The sequence below is a fragment of the Capricornis sumatraensis genome, chromosome 1 (genome assembly GCF_032405125.1).
Source record: "Capricornis sumatraensis isolate serow.1 chromosome 1, serow.2, whole genome shotgun sequence".
Taxonomy (NCBI): Eukaryota; Metazoa; Chordata; class Mammalia; order Artiodactyla; family Bovidae; genus Capricornis; species Capricornis sumatraensis.
In genome coordinates, this window is record NC_091069.1 from 25,708,532 (window position 1) to 25,732,473 (window position 23,942).

A 23,942-nucleotide genomic window follows, 5' to 3' on the forward strand; every position below is an offset into this window, starting at 1 on the left:
CAGCGGTACCTGACCTTGCCAGACCACACTTCCGCCCCCAGAGAGAACAGTCCCAAGGGCTCATAGGACTTCTGGGTGCACTTAACCCGGTGCTTGGTGAGTCCAGAGTGGAGGCAGGGGGAGATGGGGTCATTCAGAGCCACCGGTACTCTCTCCTCTGATTGGGTGGAGTGGAGGTGGAGGGTCGAGGAACTGGGAAGACACCTTAGAAAGGCACTTGGTGAAATCAAGCTCGAGTCAATGAATTCTTAGCAAATTTTGACTGATTACCTATAACACACCCAACACCATTCTTCTGGAGAGAGACAGACAGTAACCACACACACTCACACAAACTTCCAAGTGTAAGAACTCTGAAGAAAAGCACAGCAGGTGAAGACAGATGGAAAACGATGCGGTGCAGCAGTGGTTTTGCTCTAAGCTGGTTAGGTGGCACTGCTGTGAGAGCCAAGCAAAGGAAGTGAGCCACATGGGTGTTCGGGGAAACAAACTCTCCAGGGTCTTCCCTGGTGGTCTAGCAGTTAAGTCTCTACATTTCCACCATAGGGGCATGGGTTTGATCCGTGCTCAGGGAGCTAAGATCCCGCATGGAACTAAGATGCCCCATGCCCCTTGGTGCAGCCAAACAAACAAGAACAAGAACAAGAACAAAACACACACCCTCCAGCAGACTCAGTTCAGTTCAGTTCAGTTCAGTCACTCAGTCGTGTGTGACTCTTTGCGACCCCATGATCTGTAGCACACCAGGCCTCCCTGTCCATCACCAACTCCCGGATTTTACTCAAACTCATGTCCATCAAGCCAGTGATGCCATCCAACCATTTCATTCTCTGTCGTCCCCTTCTCCTCCTGCCCTCAATCTTTCCCAGCATCAGGGTCTTTTCAAATGAGTTGGTTCTTCAAATCAGATGGCCAAAGTATTGGAGTTTCAGCTTCAGCATCAGTCCTTCCAATGAATATTCAGGACTGATTTCCTTAAGGATTGACTGGTTGGAGCTCCTTGCAGTCCAAGAGTCTTTTCCAATACCACAGTTCAAAACCATCAATTCTTCTGCCCTCAGCTTTCTTTAAAGTCCAACTCTCACATCCACATGTGACTACTGGAAAAACCATAGCTTTGACTAGACGGACCTTTGTTGGCAAAGTAATGTCTCTGCTTTTTAATATGCTGTCTAGGTTGGTCATAACTTTGCTTCCAAGGAGCAAGTGTCTTTTAATTTCATGGCTGCAGTCACAATCTGCCATGATTTTGGAGCCCCCCAAAATAAAGTCACTCACTGTTTCCATTGTTTCCCCATCTATTTGCAATGAAATGATGAGACCGGATGCCATGATCTCATTTTCCCAGCAGACTCACTGGGAAATAAATAAAATGTAGAAATTGGGCCAGCGAGTGAATGTCTTATTATTTGTTTCAGTCCTCACTGCTCTGCTAGTGTAGACTGTTGCAGGGGCTGAGAGCAGTCTGGCAGTATTGGTTAGAATAAGTGCACATACGCCCTCTGACCCAACATCCCTACTCCTGGGTATGTTGCCCAAGATGCTCTCACAGGAGTCTGTATGGGGGCTTTTCCCAGCACGTCCATGACAACTCTGTTTCTGGTGTGGGGACTGGAGGCGACTAGTGTTTGTGATTAGAAGACTAGGTAAGTAAGACGTGGTACATTCACCCTATGGCCTACTCACCTTCAGCTGGGAGCCGACGTCCACATGTGGGTTTTTACAATGCTGAAAGGGAGAAAAAGCAACAGTGAAATCTGTCGCACAGTATAATACAAACAAATGGAGCATCCATTCTCACAAAAGAACACTAGAGGCACATAAAATAAAAGGAAATATCACATTAGAGTTGAGGGGTGTACCACAACATTTTATCCTCTCCAAGCTGTGATGGCGTAGAATAGAAATAATCATCTTAATAGTCCTCACAGCTACTGTGGGTCGGGAATTTGAGAAGGTTCACCTGAATGTTTCTGGTTGGGGGTTGCTCATGCAGTTGCAGTCACATGATAGTTTGAGCTGAAACGGGTCCCTGGAGCAGGCTGGAGTGGAGAGGGCCTCTCTCCCCTTCCAGCCTCACAGCGTCTCCAGTTTGTGCTTCCTCACAACATGGCGACCTCACAGCAGCCATAGTACTTACCTGATGGTTCAGATCTCCACCACAGGCATTCCTGCAAACAAACTGGAAATTTCATAGTCCTTTCTGACCTAGCCTCAATTGTCATGAAGTAGCGCTTCCACGGCATTCCATTGATTACAGGAAAGTCACAAACCTAGCCCGTAGTCAAGAAGGAAATTACACTCCATGTCTTTCTTGATGGGTTTTTTAGTCTCTAGAAGAACAGGAGCAATGCTGTTGCCACCCTTTTTGGAAAATCATCGGCTTCAGTCTGCCCTGTAGCCACGATCCATCTCTTCCACCTTCAAAATGCATTCACCTGCTCCCAAGTAATGACAAAAGTCTCATCCCATTATGACTTCAGGGTCGGGCTTGAAGCCCCAGATCTCATCGTCTAAAGGCTCCTCAGATTTGGTTCATCAGATGTAGCACATTGAGATCATTCTTTTTAATCCAAAGGCTTGTGGATAACCAATAGGTAATTATCGCCCCCTTTCCCACCTGCCTTACACAATATAGAATGTTTGGGATGGGGAAGCATAGTCAAAGCTATGGTTTTTCCAGTGGTCATGTATACATGTGAGAGTTGGACTTTAAAGAAAGCTGAGCACTGAAGAATTGATACTTTTGAATTGTTGTGTTGGAGAAGAGTCTTGAGAGTCCCTTGGACTGCAAGGAGATCCAACCAGTCCATCCTAAAGGAGATCAGTCCTGAATACTCATTGGAAGGACTGATGCTGAAGCTGAAACTCCAATCCTCTGGCCACCTGATGGGAATAACTGACTTATTTGAAAAGACCCTTATGCTGGGAAGGATTGAAGGCAGGAGAAGGGGACGACAGAGAATGAGATGGTTGGATGGCATCACCAGCTCAATGGACATGAGTTTGAGTAAGCTCTCGGAGTTGGTGATGGATAGGGAAGCCTTGCGTGTTGCAGTCCATGGGGTCGCAAACAGTCAGAAACGACTGAGCAACTGAACTGAACTGAAGCATAACTACAGTTGAGACATACTTTCAAAAAAGGGGAAACTGGAAAGCTTAAGGTAGTCTGTCCATAGCAATTCTGATATCCAGCTAGGTACATCTTGTAATTTCCTTGATTAAGGCTCAGTCCTACTTTCTGCCAGTTGTTCTCCATGGCTTTTGGCTCTGCCTTTTGTGTTCTTGTCTCTACCTTCTGAGTTAGCCTTCCTTTTTCATAAAAAAAGGAGCCTGTTTATAGCTGAGTAGTTTCTCTGCTTACTGCCTGCCCATAAGGTTTCAGGAGTACAAAACTTGTTTTCATTTTTGTACTGTCTCTTTCTGTCTAAGCTGATACAATTCTTTAAAGAAAAATCTTAACAGTTTTTTATGGATCAGTTTATAAAGTCCTATGAGAGGGGACTGGAATGCGAAAGTAGGAAGTCAAGAGATACCTGGAGTAACAGGCAAATTTGGCCATGGAGTACAAAATGAAGCAGGTCAAAGGTTAACAGTTTTGCCAAGAGAACACACTGGTCATAGCAAACACCCACTTCTAACAACACAAGAGAAGACTCTACACATGGACATCACCTGATGGTTAATACTGAAATCAGACTGATTATATTCTTTTCAGCCAAAGATGGAAAAACTCTATACAGTCAGCAAAAACAAGACTGGAAGCTGACTGTGGCTCAGATCATGAATTGCTTATTGCCAAATTCAGACTTAAATTGAAGAAAGCAAGGAAAAGCATTAGACCATTCAGGGTATGACCTAAATCCAATCTCTTAAGATTATATAATGGAAGTGAGAAATAGATTTAAGGGATTAGATCTGATAGAGTGCCTGAAGAACTATGGGCAGAGGTTTGTGACATTGTACAAGAGGCAGTGATCAAGACCATCCCCAAGAAAAAGAAATGCAAAAAGGCAAAATAGTTGTGTGACGAGGGTTTACAAATAGCTTTGAAAAGAAGAGAAGCTAAAAGCAAAGGAGAAAAGGAAAGATATACCCATTTGAATGCAGAGTTCCAAAGAATAGTAAGGAGATATAAGAAAGCCTTCCTCAGTGATCAGTGCAAAGCAACAGAAGAAAACAACAGAATGGGAAAGACTAGAGATCTCTTCCAGAAAATTAGAGATACCAAGGGAACATTTCATGCAAAAATGAGCACAATAAAAGACAGAAATGGTATGGATCTGACAGAAGCAGAAGATATTAAGAAGAGGTGGCAAGAATACACAGAAGAACTGTACAAAAAGATCTTCATAACCCAGATAACCAAGATGGTGTGATCACTCAGCTAGAGCCAGACATCCTGGAATGGGAAGTCAAGTTGGCCTTACGAAGCATTACTATGAACAAAGCTAGTGAAGGTGATAGAATTTCAGTTGAGCTATTTCAAATCCTAAAAGATGATGCCGTGAAAGTACTGCACTCAATATGCCAGCAAATCTGGAAAACTCAGCAGAGGTCACAGGACTGGAAAAGGTCAGCTTTCATTCCAATCCCAAAGAAAGGCAATGCCAAAGAATGTTCAAACTATTGCACAATTGCAGTCATCTCACACACTAGCAAAGTAATGCTCAAAATTCTCCAAGCCAGGCTTCAACAGTACATGAACCATGAATTTCCAGATGTTCAAGCTGGATTTAGAAAAGTGAGAAAAAGCAGAGATCAAATTGCCTACATCCGCTGGATCATGGGGAAAGCAAGAAGAGTTCCAGAAAAAACATCCACTTTTGCTTTATTAACTACTCCAAAGCCTTTGACTGTGTGGATCACAATAAACTGAAAAATCCTTAAAGAGGTGGTAATACCAGACTGACCTGCCTCCTGAGAAATCTGTATGCAGGTCAAGAAGCAAGAACTGGACATGGAACAAAAGACTGGTTTCAAATCGGGAAAAGAGTATGTCAAGGCTGTATACTGTCACCCTGCTTATTTAACTTCTATGCAGAGTACATCATGCGATATGCCAGGCTGGATGAATCACAAGCTGGAATCAAGATTGCTGGGAGAAATATCAATAACCTCAGATATGCAGCTGACACCACCCTTATGGCAGAAAGCAAAGAAGAACTAAAGAGCCTCTTGATGAAAGTGAGAGAGGAGAGTGAAAAAATTGGCTTAAAACTCAACATTTGGAAAACTAAGATCATGGCATCCGGTCCCATCATTTTATGGCAAATAGATGGGGAAACAATGGAAACAGTGAGTGACTTTATTTTTGGGGGCTCCAAAATCACTGCAGATGGTGACTGCAGCCATGAAATTAAAAGACACTTGCTCCTTGGAAGCTAAGTTATGACCAACCTAGACAGCATATTAAAAAGCAGAGACATTACTTTACCAACAAAGGTCCGTCTAGTCAAAGCTATGGTTTTTCCAGTAGTCACATGTGGATGTGAGAGTTGGGCTATAAAGAAAGCTGAGTGTCAAAGAATTGATGCTTTTGAACTGTGGTGTTGGAGAAGACTCTTGAGAGTCCCTTGGACTGCAAGGAGATCCAACCAGTCCATCCTAAAGAAAATAAGTCCTGAATATTCACTGGAAGGACTGATGCTGAAGCTGAAACTCCAATACTTTGGCCATCTGATTTGAAGAACCAACTCATTTGAAAAGACCCTGATGCTGGGAAAGATTGAAGGTGGGAGGAGAAGGGGATGACAGAGGATGACATCACCGACGTGATGGACATGAATTTGAGTAGGCTTTGGGATTTGGTGATGGACAGGGAAGCCTGGTGTGCAGGAGTCCATGAGGTCGCAGAGTCAGACATGACTAAGTGACTGAACTTATAAAACCCATGCCATTAGAAAGGGCCCATTGTGTGATTGCTTGGGAACAACACCCCTGATATTCTTAACTATTGTTTAATGAAGAGCACCCAAAAGTCACACCCTCAGAAAGAGGGGTCTTTTATCTGTCTGAAAAGGTCTAAAAGCCCTGCCTTAAGTCTTTCTGAGGTCCTAAGCAAGGGTCTTACATTGTTCTACCCTGGATTTTATTTTGCACAGAAGCCTCTCCATAGTGTAAAAATTAGTTGTCATCTGGGAGAGGGTGGAAATAAAAAATAGTCCTGGCTCCTTATATGTTAACTGCTAAACTTTTAGTTCATCTCTCCTCTCTCATGTTTTGTCATAGGCCGCAAGAAACCAGAAGTAACTTTCCACATTCTACCTACACATCTCTTCAGCTAGATCACCAGTGGACTAGGTACATTTCCTATTTTCCATGTTATTAGTACCACGGCATCAGCTATGCCAACTTTCCATCAGTACATAACAAGGGTCCACTTTTTACTCCTGCTTCCAATGGCATTTTCCTCTTTTAGCTCTCACCAAGAGCATCCTTGAAATGCTTTATTTTCTAACACTCTCCCCAAGGCCCTTTTAAGCTTCCACGAGCATCTTCCTCTAGGTCCTTTGAATTTATGTACTTGTGAATCTAAACTTCAAGGTCCTTCCAACCAGTGCCATATGGTTTAAATTCATTTTTGTTTGGGTATTCCTTTTCTCAGATACCAAAATCTGTTTGTTACTATGTGACAAATCACCCCAAAACTTAATGGCTTGAAACAATAACTACTGTATTATCTCCATGGTTGTTTGGGCCAGGGTATCAGAAAGGACTCCGTTGGGCAGTTCTGGGTTGGAGATCTCAAGCAGATGGACAGAGATGGGGGTTTTGGTGTGGTTGGAGCAGCTGAGGGTGGCTAGGCACTTCTCTTCATGTAGTCCCAGGGCTTCTCCAAGTGGTTTTCCTACACAGGCTAGTCTCGTTCAGGCTGCCTCATGGAGTGGCAGCCTCAGGGAAGTCAGACTGCTTCCATGGAGGCACAGTGACCTGGCATGAATGTTCTAGAGACCAAGGTGGGACTTCTCTTTCTCTTCATTGCCTTTTCTGACTGAGCCATCGAAGTTAACACATTTTTACATACTGTCATACTGTTATAAGTGACATACAAATCTGTCTAGCTTAAGAAGGGAATTAGACTCTACAAAGCAAGGTTTTGGAAGACGACAGAAGGGATCTCTTGTGTTGTCATCTTTAAAAAATACAATCTACCTCAGGGAATGAAGAAAGGAGGTAGAAGGAAATAAGTATTGCCATGGACCAGAGTTGAAGGTGAGCCATGACAATTTCTGGAATCAAGTTCCATTTAAGCATGCGCACACGCACACACACACTCTCAGTGACAAGGATGCTCAGTAACCTGTGTCTCTCCCACCACACATACCCACCCCCTCAGCGACAAGGATGCTCAGGAACCTGTGTCCTGCCCAGCATGCACACACGCACATGCACACACACACACCCCTCAGCAACAAGGATGCTCAGGAACCTGTGTCCCTCCCAGCACATGCACACACACACACACCTCCGTGACAAGGATGCTCAGGAACCTGTATCCCTCCCAGCACACACACACACACAGCTCAGTGACAAGGATGCTCAGGAACCTGTATCCCTCCCAGCACACACACACACACACACACAGCTCAGTGACAAGGATGCTCAGGAACCTGTGTCCTTCCCAGCATGCGTGCACACACACACACACAGCTCACTGACAAGTATGCTCAGGAACCTGTGTCCTTCCCAGCATGCGTGCATACACACACACAGCTCACTGACAAGGATGCTCAGGAAACTGTGTCCTTCCCAGTATGTGTGCACACACACACACACCTCAGTGACAAGGATGCTCAGGAACCTGTGTCCCTCCCAGCATGCGCCCACACACACACCCCTCAGTGACAAGGATGCTCAGGAACCTGTGTCCCTCACAGAACGAGCACACACACGCCCCTCAGTGACAAGGATGCTCAGGAACCTGTGTCCCTCCCAGCCTCAGTGGTCCCTTGAGAAAGGAGAAGCTATGGGCATCCTCTCATTATTCAGTGGCCTACGTTCTCTGTTTCATCTTATACTCAGCTATTTTGATTATGCTGTCACCTGGCTCTTTAACTCCTGCTGTCCTGAAAGGAAAATGCTTCCAAATGTCTTACTTTTATGCTAACTTGAACTCTGTGTTTTGAAATACTAAGTTTCCTTATTTCCTCTTGTATTATTTCATTTTTCTTGAATAGCGATAAAATTATTTCTAAAAAGGACTCATACTGCTTTAAGGCTTCATCTTCCCTGTAGTTCCTTCCTTCAGAATCACGGTCTCTAGATGAATAATATGAACAACTTTCTTAAAGAAGCCAGATGCTTATTTCCTCTACACCGTCGGAAACCATGTCAGGAAGTAAAACACATGCTTCAGCAGATATCTTCAGAGAGCCTTACCTCACCGGATGTGTAGGGGTTTAGTGAGAAAATGATAGTCAATTAGCTTCTAAATAAAATGACACAGTTCCCATAGAGCCTTTTGTGTAAGCAATTCAGTTTCCCAAATATCTTGGGCACGCAATTTGGGTTCTTTCCAGCATTTTGCAGCAAAATATAGATCTCTAGACTCTTACCTTATGCTATCATTTCCCAAGTTCTTACATTTACCAACGTAAAGTAACCCATCAAATACCCAATTAACTAAACGATTGTCTCAAACACCACTGCCTGCTCAAATCAGAGCCAGTCTACGTCTCCCCCATAGCCGTCCATTTTTCTCTCCTACCCCACATCTTCCCTAGCTCTATGAATGACACCATCACTCATCCAGGTTTCTAGACCCCCGACTCCCCGGCCAATGATCCTTGGTTTCTCTAACAGCTCTACACTACAGCTGACCCTTGAACAGTACAGATTTGAACTGTGTGGGCCCACTTATAGGTGGATCTTTTCAATAGTAAATACTGAAAGGAAATGGCAGCCCACGCCAGTGTGCTTGCCTGGGAAATCCCATGGACAGAGGAGCCTGGTGGGCTACAGTCGATGACGATGCAGTTGTAAACAACTTAGTGACTGAACAACAGCGCTTTCCAAACCATGTTGCTGGGGCAGAAATGCGTATGTGGAGGGCTGATGATAAACTTGGATTTTTGACTGCCCTTAACTCCCGTGTTGTTCAAGGGTCAACAGTATTCTCATCAGCAAGTCCCGCTGCCTCTGAACTTCAAAGCTGAAGGCTTCTATCCTCATTATCTGGTCCAAGTCACCCCTGTGACCTCTCACCTGGATCATGGTGGAAGCCTCCAGATTCGTTTGCTCTTTCCATGTTGGCCCAAACTCCTAACTCCTCCTAACACCTGTCATAGGCGGAGAGATTCTTTGAAAATGATCTCCAAACAAGGTCTGAAAACCTGCCCAGGACCTCAAACCATCTCACTTCTTTGTCTGCCTATGAACTTCATTCCTTACACTCACCAAGTTCTGGCCTTGAGATTTTGAAACATGAAGTTCATTCTCACACTAAGTAAGGCCTTTGCACTCATCTCCGCCTTGAAGTGTCAAGCCTACATCCATCTTTCCATGGCTCTTCTCTAACTTGTTTCAGACCTCTGCTTAAATATCAGCTTCTGCCAAGTCTTTTCCTAACACTCCATCCAAAACACCTCTCCTCTCCATCTCAACTCCTTACCCTATTATTATTCATAGCAATGACCATACCCTGAAATAACATGCGGTACTGTTTCTCTAACTAGACTTTAGGCTCCATGAAGGTAGACTTTGTATTACAGTAGGATTACCAGTGCTTAAAATAGTCCCTAGCACATGGTATCGATATTATATAAAATTACGAAAACTTCATTTGCCGACTCAAAGAAACAACTAATTTATATTCACTCTTTAAAGAACAAAACTCCTTAAAGATATATCAAAAAAATATTTTGATATACTTTCAAGCCCAGAGGTAGTTAGTTCAAAATCATGAAATATCAGTAACTTTTAGAGCTACACATTTCAAACCTATTCTAAAAATCTGAGTGATGCAAAGTACAGGCCTCTATGTAGATGAATAAAGTAAAAAAAAATCTAACCAGATAACTACTGACTCAGGACATAATTTGTACCACATCTAATTCATATTTAGGAAATTTTCTAATCAGGCACTCTGGATCACTTGATGTTCATCAGTCAGCAACAATTCGGATCCAGGTTTTGACCTGCAGGCAATAGTTTCTTAGGCAGAACTCCAAATAAAAACTTAGATCTCCATATAAAACAGCCCAGACATTTTGAAGACATGCAAAAAGGCATCAGGTGATGGGAAGAAGGGAGAAGGGGGAAGGGAAAATTTGGAAAATACTTAAGAATGTGATCCCTGAATCTCTAGGATTGATCATCAGTATGAGAAATACTATTATTTACATCTTGGTTTACTTGAGAATGATTTTAATCATAGCTCAGTTGGTAAAGAATCCGCCTGTAATGCAGGAGACCGCAGTTCGATTCCTGGGTTGGGAAGATCTGCTGGAGAAAGGATAGGTTACCCACTCCAGTATTCTTGGGCTTCCCTTGTGGCTCAGCTGATAAGGAATCCAACTACAGTGTGGGTGCCCTGGGTTCGATCCCTGGGTTGGGAAGATCCCCTGGAGAAGGGAAAGCTACCCACTCCGGTATTCTGGCTTGGAGAATTCCATGGACTGTACAGTCCATGGCCTCACACAGTTGGACACAACTGAGCAACTTTCACTTTCACCCTAAACTTCTGAGAAGGTAGGATTTAAAAGCCCAAGGAAGCATTTCTTCCTTATTTCCAGAGACTTTATGACTCGGTTCAGTCATAGGTGCCCTGATGATAAATCAGGGGTGGAAGAGTCATCTGTATGAGGCATTCAAGTTACTATTCACAAAGAGGCTTGATTTTGTCAATTATAATATCTTCCCCAATTCATAGAAACATGACTTTGAATATATATAAAGTTTTATTTTTAGAAGTTACACATATTTTTAAAAAACAATTTCTTTTTATTCTAATTAATATTACCATTAATTAGAATATTAATTGAAAAATATTTTCACTTATGATATTGAAACCAAAACTCTGTGAGGCCAAAGCAATGAAAAATCTTCAGCTCAACAAGAGATGCCTGGATACCTAAGGAGTTTTCCCATTTTGTATTAAGAACCACAACGTTAAAAAATGACCACAAAGACTGAAGACACTGAAGCTGTGTAGCTGATAAAGGTTTATGCATTTGGTATAGTCTACTTTTTTTTTATTTGAAAAAGCACATGTATGTTAAAATAGTTTTGATACAAATGAAATATAAATGTAACTTTAAAAAAAATCAGACTTTGTCTTGGTAGTGGGGGGATGTTTAAAACATTCAACATGTTTCCTCTTTCTGCAAGTTCTTAGATTACAAAAGCACAGTTTTGAACATCTCATTTTCCAACTGATCTCTGCTTAGGACTAAATTCGACTCCCTCCCTTCACCCAAAACAAAATCCAAATTTTCTCAGTAACTACAGAAGTGTCGCTGCTTTTAAAATATTGCCTTCTTCTTAAAATACTTCAACTTCATAAATATTTACTGCTAGCAATAGAGGGAATTCTTGTTGGATATGCACATCTTTTTAAAAAGGTTAGCACTAATCCTAGTATCAAACATGAGAATACAAACAGGAGTTCTACTGCTGTTTTCTTAAAAAAAAAAAAAAAAAGCATTCATAAACACAATTGCTTACAACAGGCTGTTATTTTATCATTCTAAGCAGCACACTTCTTAACAACTCTAAATCAGGATGTGTCTCACAACTGACAGCTGCTCCACCCCACCCTGCCCCCAGCAGCCGGGCCATTGACTTTGGTCGCTTCTCTGCTCCAGGGGGAGCTGCCTGAGGCTGTTTCCCCAGCCCTTCTTCTCAGCCTAGTCTGCAGAGTGCCTCTGAGCTGCGTCCTTTCAGCTGAGCCAGAGCTCGAGAGGCTTTGGACTGCAACCCGAGGGACTCTAAAGAAAGCAAGCACACTGGAGGTCAGGGTGCACAAGTAGGTTGTAACCCAGTTTGGGGCTTCTCTGGTGGCTCAGACGGTAAAGCGTCTGCCTGCAATGCGGGAGACCCAGGTTTGATTCCTGGGTCGGGAAGATCCCCTGGAGAAGGAAATGGCAATCCACTCCAGCATTCCTGCCTGGAAAATCCCATGGACGGAGGAGCCTGATAGGCTACAGTCCATAGGGTCGCAAAGAGTCGGACACGACTGAGCGACTTCACTTCTGACACAGATTGGACATTTAGCTGGATGGCTGATGGTCAAGGACAGAGGGAAAGGCACTGTGTCAGAGTTGGCAGTGCTTTAGTGCTCCGAGAAAGTGCCTTAATAGCATCTTAAATGTGATGAAACACAGTAATTAAAACTATAGTCCAGATCTGTAGTCGCAGCTCCAGGATTAACAGTAACCTATGCAGAGGGTGTGACCAAGGTTTCTATGGTCCTATGTAGGTCTTTCCTCGTTAATATGCACAAAACAGACAATACATCTACTGGACGCTGGTCCCTGACCGCAGCCCTACCCCCTTCCATGAGAATAATGTAATATCCTGGAAAAGCAAAACTAAATATAACCAGATGCTCAAATGTTTATTTTAATTCTTACAAAATACTATAGAAATGAACCCAAACTTAACAGATATGTATATGTACATATGTACAAAACTTGAAACTTCTGAAAAACAATCTATAAAAGTAGATGGTTAAAATAAAAAAAAAGATTTAAAACCAGTACTATGAAATTGGATTTTCTCAAAGTAAAATAACTGTAATTTTAAATCGCTGGTTGTGGCTGGTCTTCTAGGCTTATTTACATGTTTTGTAATACATAATATCAGACACATAAAGGAGTTTCTTTTATTTTAGAATACCTTGTTTCATTTTACTTTAAATAGTCCTGGATGTTTTTTCCCTTTACATGTCTTTCAACATGAGGACATGGCATATTAAGTCCCAAATCAACTCCGGTCGTCGTCTTCTTCTTGAGATACAGGTCGGAAAGGCAATGTAGTTTGTCCTCTTTCAGGATCAGACATTCGAAGAATTCTAATCAGTTTACTTGATGGAAGTGAACTAAAAGAAGCAAAATTAATTACTCCAATTTCCAAGTAAACTTTTTCACATTAAAAAAAATTCTAATACTACCTCATGAAAATATAAGTCAAATGGCTGCTAATGGGGGAGGGGATATAAGTCTGATATCTGAAATTCTAGGAGAAATATAATTTACAAGAAGGAAATAAATTTTCATTTTCAAAAATTAACTTCCTGATTAATGCCACGAGTTTTCACTTTGGAGGAAAAAGAAAATGAAGGAGATCTGTATAACACCTAATTCTCTTACTCTTCTTATCTAGCCAGGAAGGAGTCACCTGAATATTTCCTGTCATAAACTTAAATCCCCAAATGATCAAGTGACCATTTTAGAGAAAGAATATCAACTTTAAGTGACACAGAGCCTGACACCATGCTGGTACCTAATAAATGCTGATTGACAGTGAAGTAGCATTCTTTATTTAGAAAGACTTGTAAGTCACCAGAAAAAGATTTAAGATTAGGGAGACTATGAATTATTTCTTTTGTCTAAGTAAGTTACTAAAATTACTTTATATTAGTTGGTTCCTGATAACCACAAAAGAGCAGATTCAAGACAGAAATACTAAAAAGTAAATACTCACATTCAAATAAAACCTCCTCTATTATGGAAGGAAGATAACACAAACAGTATTTTAAATATCTAATAAGGAAAAACTACCTTCAATCTCTGGAATGAGTTTAGGGGTTTGTTTTTATTGGTCACTTATGCATTTGCATTAAAAAATTAAGAATATAAAGGATTTCTTCCTTTTATATATTTGACATATATATACATATACATATTCAGAGAAGAAATTTTTAAATTACCTCATGCTTTGAGGGGTAAGCAGGATAAACTGTCTGAAGCGCTGGGAATCCGCCATCTTGAGTATCATGTCCATTGCAATCCTCCGGTTAACCATATCCTGGAGAACAGAGGCAGAAGTTAGAGCTGCTGCTGTGTCAATTATATTCTTGGGGAAGCAGCCTTGGATTTTACACACCCTTGGATTTTTATCTAAGGATCATCCGTTATCTTATCTACAATGTCAAGCAACTCTTATATACTGTGAAACCCAGTATCTAAATTATTAGGGAAAATAACTGAATGTATATATCTTTTAGGAATTTCTATAGTCTTTTTAAGTATAGCTCCTTGCCTCCAATATAGTTAACAATTAAAATAATCAGAAAATAGTCAAAACTAGCTGTTGCAAAGTTAACCTAATTTCTACAGTAATAGTGAGGAGAATGGTATCAAAAGTGACCAGATTCAAACTTATTAAATCTCTTAAATTTTCCCTCAATGATTAAGGTGTTTTAAAAACTCCATCCTCATCACCTTCTACAATTTGTACAATAGTAGTAAGTTCGAATTTATAGACTAACTTCTCAATTGAATCTTTAAAATAAGTTAAATGGCATATCAGTGTATAGGGAAAAAATGCCTGTTTATATACAGTAGGTTGTGAAACTAAATGAATTAAACTTTGTGTTTACATCTTCTGAAGTAAATAATAAAAAACAATAAAAATGAAAATATCTCTCCTCTTTCGTGAAAACTCCGGAAATATGAAAACACAAGCAAATGAAACCACACGTGGCCATATAGTATGGTGGTTTAGAACCTGGACTATGGAGGGCAGACAAGGGCCCAGCATCCTGGCTATACTGCTCAGTGACTCTTATCCTAGAAATTCTTCCATTGGGCATATCTGTAGTCTAACTTAAGGTACAAAAGTAACCAGGGCTTGCCCAAACTGAATACTGTCCTTTCAACATAATGCCTGGAGGGAAGTCTATCGTTTAATAACAAAGCTGCCAATGCACCAAGAAATATTTATTCATTTCCTTTAGACTGGTTCTCCAAACTTGGGTACATTTTTCTGAATAATTTCAACAAGGCAAAATGTCATTCCAATTAAAAACCTGTAAGTTTCTGAATGAGAAATTATTCAGAATTAAATATGAAAAATAATATGCGTGATAAGACTGCATAATGGCATTCTGGCAAAAATATTGTATGGAAAGAGCAATCATCATCTATGATTTGTGAATCAGCTTTGAATCCAAATCTCAAAGGAATTTCTTAATCTTCAGCAATGACAGCATAGAAAAAATACCCACTGACGTGGTTTGCAAATATGAATTCTGATTTGTAACTAAGCATTTTCTAAAATCCTAATTATGGACTAGGCATTAAGAGGTAGAAATATGAGTAAGACATGGTTGATAACTTAAAAAATAATTTGGTGAGTGATTCAGACATGAAAATAGGAGAATGCAACAAACTGAAAGCTAAATGAATATAATACATACTAATAAAATGTGTATAATATATTGAATGTTATATAGTAGCAGTGTTCAGTTCTCTTTTTTTTGGTGACCCCATGGACTATAATCCACTAGGCTCTTTTGCCCATGGAATTTTCCAGGCAAGAATACTGTAGTGGGGTGCCATTTCTTACTCTAGGGGATGCTCCCAACCCAGGGATCAAACCTGTCACTAGCATCTCTGCATTGGCAGGAAGATTCTCTACCACTGGCACCATGTGGGTGAACATTATATACTACAAAATATAAAAATATACAATTGTATGAGTTGATATAAGGTGGTGCTGAGGAAACTGAGAAGTCCCTAATCCTGTCTGCAGGGTGGTGGTATGGAGGCTACATAAAGGTGACATCCAAACCAAGTCTTGAAAGATGAGTCAGAGTGTGACATACAAGGAAGAAGGGCACAGTGTTTGGAAAATCACAAACAGCTTAGTCCAGCTGAAAAAGTAGATGGATACAGACAGTATCATAAAGGGTCTCAAAGTCACCCTACAGAATTAAACCAAAGACTTTTAAACAAGGGAGTGATCACAGTTAGATTTATTTTAGAAACAGAAACCTGCCAAGATGGTGAGGAGAAAGTGAGAAGGAACAGGATTAAAGTCTGGAAGTCTGGACAGGAAACGAAGACAATGACCAAGAGCTGAGGACAGAAGAGGTGACAGAAGGAGCAGAGGCTAGGGAGAAATTATAGAAGAGGAGGAGACAGAGGTCAGACTTAATGTGTAACAAGGAAAGAAGAATCATAGATAAATCACTGGTGCTGCAGTCAGGTGTTGGGTTGGTAATGGCAATTTGTGAATAATCAAGGAAAGGAACTCAAGAAAAGAAAAGCTTTGAGTGGAAAACCAATTCAGTCTCAGACATGCTGAGTTTGGGATGTAGGTTGTTCACTAGATGAGGTCCCACTGGGGGCAAGAGAGATGTGAGACAAGATACTTAGATTTGGTAGGAATCCAATGTAGGAGAATCCTGTGGCTGCTGTCCATAGGGCTGCACAGAGTCAGACATGAATGACATGACTTAGCAGCAACAGCAGCAAATGTAGGTACTAGACTGTGTGTGTGTGTGTGTGTGTGTGTGTGTGTGTGTGTGTGTGTGTGTGTGTGTGTGTGTGTGTGTGTGTGTGTGTGTGTGTGTGTGTGTGCGCGCGCACGCGCGCGCGCCAGGGAAACTCACACCACAGCAGCAAATGTAGGTACTAGACTGTGTGTGTGTGCGCGTGTGTGCGCGCGCCAGGGAAACTCACACCACTATAACAAACAAAGACCTTAAACATTTAAGGGCACGTGAACTGGGCACGTGATGGGGACAGACTGGCACGTTGAGAAAAAAAAGGAGTGTGGAAACCTGTAAGACACAGCTTAAGAGATGGAGGCTCAGTCTGTGGTACAAATACTTCAAAGAATTAACGTTCATTTATGATCTTTGCTAAACAAGTTCTGCTGCAGTACTGCAGTCCAAACCCAGATTGCAGTGGGTTTAGTGAACAATGAAGGATGAACAGCTGAAGTGAGAGGCTTACTATGAACCTCACGGAACCACAGTGAAGCAGACCTCACTGGAGCCTCACTCTAACCCTATGAGGGAGGAAAGGCTGAGGATCTTATTTTACAGATGAAGAAACTGAGGCCTTGAAGAGGATAGATACTGAGTCCACAGTCATCTGGGTAACTGGTGACAGAGGCAGGCCTCAATGTTAAGTTTTTTACCTTCAAAGTCCAATGTTCTTGCTCCTCACATTATAGAGGTTGTTCTTTCGAAAAGTGTGGCTGAACAGGAAAGGAGACAACAGTGGCGCGAAGGTCACAGCAAGGGTGGTGAACTGCTTATCATAATAACCGAGGGAAAAGAGCACAAGTCCCGGATGGGGGTCCCGTCAGTGTGGTGTGTTAGCAAGGGGAAGAGCTGGGATTCTTTAGCTCTTCCCTACCAGTTATCACAGAGCAGGATCTTCTCTGTTGAGAAGAACTAACAAACGAATAGTTTCCTTTCAAAATATACATTTCAAACCACCACTAAAAAAAGAAAAAAACTAGAGAATTTAGAAGTTAACACTACCATGTAGACATCAAACTCATCCAGGCATCTGAAAGGAGATTCAGCGATGGACCACAGAGAAAGAATGAAGCAAACCGTGGAAAAAGAACGTTCACCGCCAGATAAGGCCCGCATGTCATTGAAAGCAGCTTTGTTTCCTTCTCCAGGCTGAACCTTGAAGGAGGCAACAAAAAACAAAATGCAGAAAAAAGTCAGATTAATTTCTTTACAGAAGTGGTTGGCTACTCTTTTAAAAAGGATGAATTTATAGTAAAGATGAAGATGAGCAACAAGATCAGTCAGTGACTTGGAAATGACATCTATTCCATTTAAAATATTTTAAGTAAAAATATAAGCTGTATAACAGTGGCGTCTGTATTACTGTGAGAAATTTAATTGAAAACATTTTCTCCCCTTAACCAGGTCTAACATACCAAAATTCCAAAAGCTTAATAAGAGTACTAATATTAGGGAAATGAAAACCGTTATTGCCTCCACCCAGTTTCATTGAGATAAAACTGACATTTAACATTGTATAACTTTGAGGTATAGGACACAACACAAACATATATACTGCAAAATAATTATCACCACAATAAGGTGAACATGTCCATCAACTCACATGGTTGCCATTTTTTTTCTTTCAGCGGCAAGAATTTTTGAGATCTACATCTAAGCAACTTTCAAATATACATACAGTATAAGTGCTGGCATAAAAATAGACAAATAGACCAATGGAATAGAATTTGAGAGCCCTGAAATAAACCCATGCAAATACAGAAAACTAATATTTGATAAAGGAGCCAAGAATACACAGTTCAAGAACAGAGGATTCAGTTCCACTGGTCTATATGTCTATTTTGGTTACTGTTTTGGCTACTATATATTTGCAACACAGCCTGAAATCAGGAAATGTGATGCTTTCAGACTGTTCCTTCTTCTCCAGATTGCTTTAGCTACTATCTTATCTGGTTCCATTCAAATTTTATGACTGTTTTTCCTCTTTGTGAACAATGCCTTTGGAATTTAGACAGGGACTGCACTGAATCTATAGACAGCTTTGGATGGTAGAGACATTTTAACAATATCAACTCTTCTGATTCATGTATAAAGGTTATCTTTCCGTTTGTGTCTCTGCCAATTTCTTTCGTCAGTGTCTTGTACTTTTCACTGTATAGATCTTTCACTTCTTTGGTTAATTTATTCCTAGGTATTTTATTGTTTTTGATGCTACTGTTAACCAGACTGTCTTGTTTCTTTTTGTCAAATATTTCTAAGTGCCAAGAAATATTTGTTTTTACTTTTGTTACTTGATTTCTAGTGACATCTAGTGGTTAAACTGCTTTTGAAAATAATTACAGACTTTCTATAATGTCCCACAAAATTTAACATGCTGTATGAATTTTAAAAAGGAGCCAGTGGAGTGAGAAGAGATGGTAAACATTTACCACTGAAAACAAAATTCCTTAATTATCACCATAAGAAAATAATTTGGTTGTCCACAGGGGGGAAGGGAAAGAGCTACAACAGCAGCTTTAGTCAGTAGAATTAATTTTTAACACTTTAGCAAAAACTATCTTTAACTTAAAAATAAGTTCTTTTGTTTCCTATGACAACAGATCAACCTATCATCAAAAGAAATGAAGCCCCCTGCCCAGAAAAAGAAATGAAGCAGGTTATCCTTCTAATGACTAACATGCAAAGAGTTAAGATACTTACTGATATAGTAAGGGTTTCATTCTTGTGGTCAAAATTCATTTTTCCACAATAGGCCCGCTGAGATAATAAGTTGTCAAAGTACAATTTACATCGTAAAGTCAAACACCTTGAAAAAAGACATTGGGCACATTAAAAAGATTACAACATTTTAGAGAACTGTAGATTCAGCATGAGCTTTAAACTAGCATGTAAGACCAGATGAAAATACGCCAGGGTGTTAACATTGGTGCCCATGTAAATAGGTAAAATTTTAGGTGATTTTATCCTTGTCTTTATATTTATGTCTCCATGTTTTTATCAATTCATTTTATAATAAATAAAACATCTATAAGATGAATAAAAATGTCCCACACAGAATAAAATCCATTGTATTACAGTCAGTCCATATGAATGTATCAATCAACTAATTTATACAAGATATCACCCTAACACAGAAGACATAAATCATGCCCTTGAGAGGATTAAACTTTAGCAGTGTTAAGATAGTGGTAAATGGCCTATTCATTAGCTCATCTCCTCCTAACCTTATAGCAGCAAAAATGGCAAGGGCAATCTCTCAGTCACGTATCTGCAGTACCTTACACATTGCCTCACACAACACAAACTCCACTTATTTATCAGATGGCATCCTGCTGTCAGGGAGACCTTTCCCTTCTTCCTCAATAATTTATTTATTTACACTCTTTTTAATAAGGATGCAGTCTGATTGCTATTTTATTCACTGGGTTACCATTCATTTGTTGTTACTAAGTTGTGTCCAACTTTTTGTGACCACGTGGACTGTAGCCTGCCAGGCTCCTCAGTTCATGGGACTTCCCAGGCAAGAATAGTGGAGTGGGTTGCCATTTCCTTCTCTGAGGGATCTTCCTAATCCAGGGATCAAACTCGAGTCTCCTGCCCTGGCAGGTGGATTCTTTACCATGGAGCCACCAAGGAAGCCCCACCATCTATTACTGTTCTTGTTTATTGTGGTCCTCAAATCGTCCCACAGTTTGCCAGTGGGAGCCTCTTTCAAGATGCCTATGTCCTTTCATCATGACTCTACATTTTGGGGAGCACTTTCTTACGTTTCTGGCATCTATACCTTCCCTGCTCAGCTCCATATTATTAACCACTTCTCCAAGGAGCCTTGATTCCTTTTGGTGGGGAGTGTTAATTAGAAAATAAAATCTGGGCGATAGATAACCGGCTATTTTTCCTAAAGTCTTTGTTCCTAAAAAACTTAAGGCTCCTTTCTTTAGAATAACTGTATTTTATTCTTTTCCCCCCCAATTCCCTTCCTAAACTGCATTACATTTCCACATTTGAAAATAGTGATAGCTTCAGTTTTTCCTTTGTTGCCACAATAACTATTGCTAGCTGGTATTCAGAATTTTCTGTTAACTTTCCTTCTGAAATACTGATATGCATTTTTCAACTGTGTCCACTTATGGGATGTCTAAAAGACTGTCCTCATAAAGTGACAAGGTTCTCCAGTGTAAAGAGATAAACAATTAAAAAAACTTAACCATCTCTATTGTCCTCTCAAGATTAGGTAAACAATGTAAAACTTGTCAGTAGTGAAGAAACATATCAAGATAATAAATTATAAGACCAATACTTTAACAGAAAATAAAAACAAATTTTTTAGATAATAAGAAAACAAATCCTACTGTTTCTGGAAAAGATGTAGTAATAGGCTTTGGATTTATTCTTCTGCATGAAACAACTAGAAAACTGGACAAAATACACGAAACGAGTTTTCAGACTCTGGACATCAGACACTGCAGGCAATGCCAGTCAAAATGATCTCTGAAAGATGGCAAACAAACACACTGAGCCCTAGGGACGCCACAAATTACTTTTACGTTAAGAGTAAAAGGCCATGAGATTAAAAGATGCTTGCTCCTTGGAAAAAAGGCTATGATAAACTTAGACAGCTTATCAAAAAGCAGAGACAGTACTTTGCCGACAAAAGTCCGTATAGTCAAAGCTATGGTTTTCCAGCAGTCATGGATGGATGTGAGAGTTGAACTACGAAGGCTGAGCGCCAAAGAATTGATGCTTTTGAATTGTGGTGTTGGAGAAGACTCTTGAGAGTCCTGTTGACAGCAAGGAGATCAAACCAATCAATCCTAAAGGAAATCACTCCTGAATATTCATTGGAAGCACTGAGGCTGAAGTTGAAGCTCCAATACTTTGGGCACATGATGCAAAGAACTGGTTCATTAGAAAAGACCGACCCTGATGCTGGGAACAATTGAAGGTAGGAGGAGAAGGGGACGACAGAGGATGAGACAGTTGGATGGCATCACCGACTTGATGGACATGAGTTTGAGCAAGCTCTGCGAGATGGTGATGGACAGGGAAGCCTGGTGTGCTGTAGTCCATGGGGTTGCAAAGAGTTGGACATGACAGTGACTGAACAACAACAACAAGAGTAAAAGGGCAGTGGAAACCCAGGTGGCACCCAGAAGCTCCGTTTAGGAGTCTGACGAGGCCCAGGCCCTCCGGTTCAACAAGCAGAGTGTGGGGAAGAGAGAGCTGCACTGAGAGAGCTCTAGAGAACCACAGAGGGGCTGGGAGATCCCCAGGTTAAGCAACCTTCTTATCAGTGGCAGTGTGGGGATACTGCCCGAGGCTGGCAAGAGAAACACCCAAAAGGAGCAGAAACAACCCCTGAGGTCACTCAGAGCCAGGAATAGTTCACATTCCCACAGGCACGAGTGGAGTAAACTCACAGTGCATCAACAGAGGACTCAGAAGAGCACGGCTTCACTGGTAAGAAAAAAAATCTGTCCTTGACCGAAGACTGCTCTGGTCCTACCTAACAAAACTTAAAAGCTGCCTCAAAAGGATAAAACAAGAAACTCTTTAAGTCAAATCCTAATAACATGAATATAAAACTGAAACACACATTTCAAAAACGAACCTATTGTTTAGTTAAGGAATATAGCCAAACACGCAAAGCCTATTTCTCATTATGGCTTTATTTGAATTTCCCCTCACTGCAGATGGTGATTGCAGCCATGAAATTAAAAGACACTTAATCCTTGGAAGGAACGTTATGACCAACCTAGACAGCATATTAAAAAGCAGAGACATTACTTTGCCAACAAAGGTCCATCTAGTCAAGGTTATGGTTTTTCCAGGGTCATGTATGGATGTGAGAGTTGGACTATAAAGAAAGCTGAGCGCAGAATTGCTGCTTTTGAACTGTGGTGTTGGAAAAGACTCTTGAGAGTCACTTGGACTGCAAAGGAGATCCAACCAGTCCATCCTAAAGCAGATCAGTCCTGGGTGTTCATTGGAAGGACTGATGTTGAAGCTGAAACTCCAATACTTTGGCCACCTGATGCGAAGAGCTGACTCATTTGAAAAGACCCTGATGCTGGGAAAGAATGAGGGCAGGAGAAGGGGACAACAGAGGATGAGATGGTTGGATGGCATCACCGACTCAATGGACAAGAGTTTGGGTAAACTCTGGGAATTGGTGATGGACAGGGAGGCCTGGCATGCTGTGGTTCATGGTGTCACAAAGAGTCAGACACAACTGAGTAACTGAACTGAACTGATACTAGGGAAACTTAAAATTTACAAAAATTAAAAAAATTCTATAGTCTTAAGACTATAGCTCTTGGTATGGGGATGCATGCTCAGTTGCTTCCAACTCTTCATAACCCTGTGGACTGCAGCCCACCAGGATCCCAAGTCCATGGAATTTTCCAGGTAAGAGTACAGGAGTGGGTTGCTATTTCCTTCTCCAATAGTTCTTGGTATAAACAGAGTTAAAAAACATGCTACTGAGGGGATGCCATGGGGAAAATAGGTTAGGTGGAAAGACTAGGGCTGCCTAGGATTCAAGTGTATCAAGAGCCAAGCCTACCTATCAACTGTCCTCCGGTTTACTTCTGTTGCTTGTGATTTTAGCTGGGGTTAATAGATCCCTGACAATCTGCACATTTCTGGGTATACTAATGAGATCCAGTGTCTCTGACCCTGTACTCATTTATTCAAACAATATACATCACGTTTCTACTACATTTCAGGCACCACAGTAGGCACTGGGGATCTATCTATGAACAAAACAGAGATTCTGTATCCAAGGAGCTACATGGTTCTAGGAGATCAGGGTAATCAACTGAGAACCTGCCTCAACAGGGCCCATAAAGAGCCCTTAAAAAATTGTCTCTCATTAGGACATCCACTGTCTAAGACTGAAATAGTCTGTTTCAGAGCCAATAAGCTTCCAAATGACCCATTTAAGCAGAGACTGAACAGCCATCTATGAGTTATCCAGTAAGGTACATCTAATGGAGCTTAAGTTAAAAAAGCTCATTTATAAAAGTCCCTTCAAATCTAGAATTCTCTCATTAAATTATAGGGTCCCAAGCACTACTACATCTTTTCTAATTGAATCATAAAAGTTCTTCTAATTCTATTGTTTATAGGGGAGAATTGAAAACAAAGAATGCATAATATGTGGTAATATTTTTCAATGCACTTACCTTCTAAATTGTTGATATGTTTTATATCTATGGATCATTATTTCTTCCAGTAATTTAATAAACCTTTTTAAAGTCTTTACTTTGCTATCCAAATCAAGATAGCTTTCTCTTGCCTCTTGATACTGCCTATTTTATGAAAAAAAATATTAAGCAAATAAATGCTATTCAATGAAACATAAAATCTCAAATATATTTAATAAGTTCTATAATAATTCCAAAGAAAAAAGTTATTTATTGTTAATATTACATGTATGAAAGACTAGTTAAGCTGTAACAATATGCCATAGAAACACTTTACCCAAACTTAAGGTTTT

At 40.6% G+C, this 23,942-nt stretch overlaps 1 protein-coding gene across 1 annotated transcript in view; it reads right to left on the minus strand.

Annotated features, from left to right (window-relative positions):
- Positions 1-11,079: 11,079 nt before the first annotated feature.
- The window catches only part of SMC6 (structural maintenance of chromosomes 6), a 70,755-nt gene continuing 57,892 nt past the window's right edge, over positions 11,080-23,942 (minus strand). Inside the window, exons 23-27 of the mRNA XM_068963663.1 lie at positions 23,629-23,754; positions 19,142-19,247; positions 17,444-17,596; positions 13,874-13,971; positions 11,080-13,042 (exon numbers count right to left, since the gene is read on the minus strand). Of these exons, the coding sequence (XP_068819764.1) occupies positions 12,928-13,042; positions 13,874-13,971; positions 17,444-17,596; positions 19,142-19,247; positions 23,629-23,754 (598 nt within the window). The 3' untranslated portion in view covers positions 11,080-12,927. The remainder of the gene's footprint in view (positions 13,043-13,873; positions 13,972-17,443; positions 17,597-19,141; positions 19,248-23,628; positions 23,755-23,942) is intronic.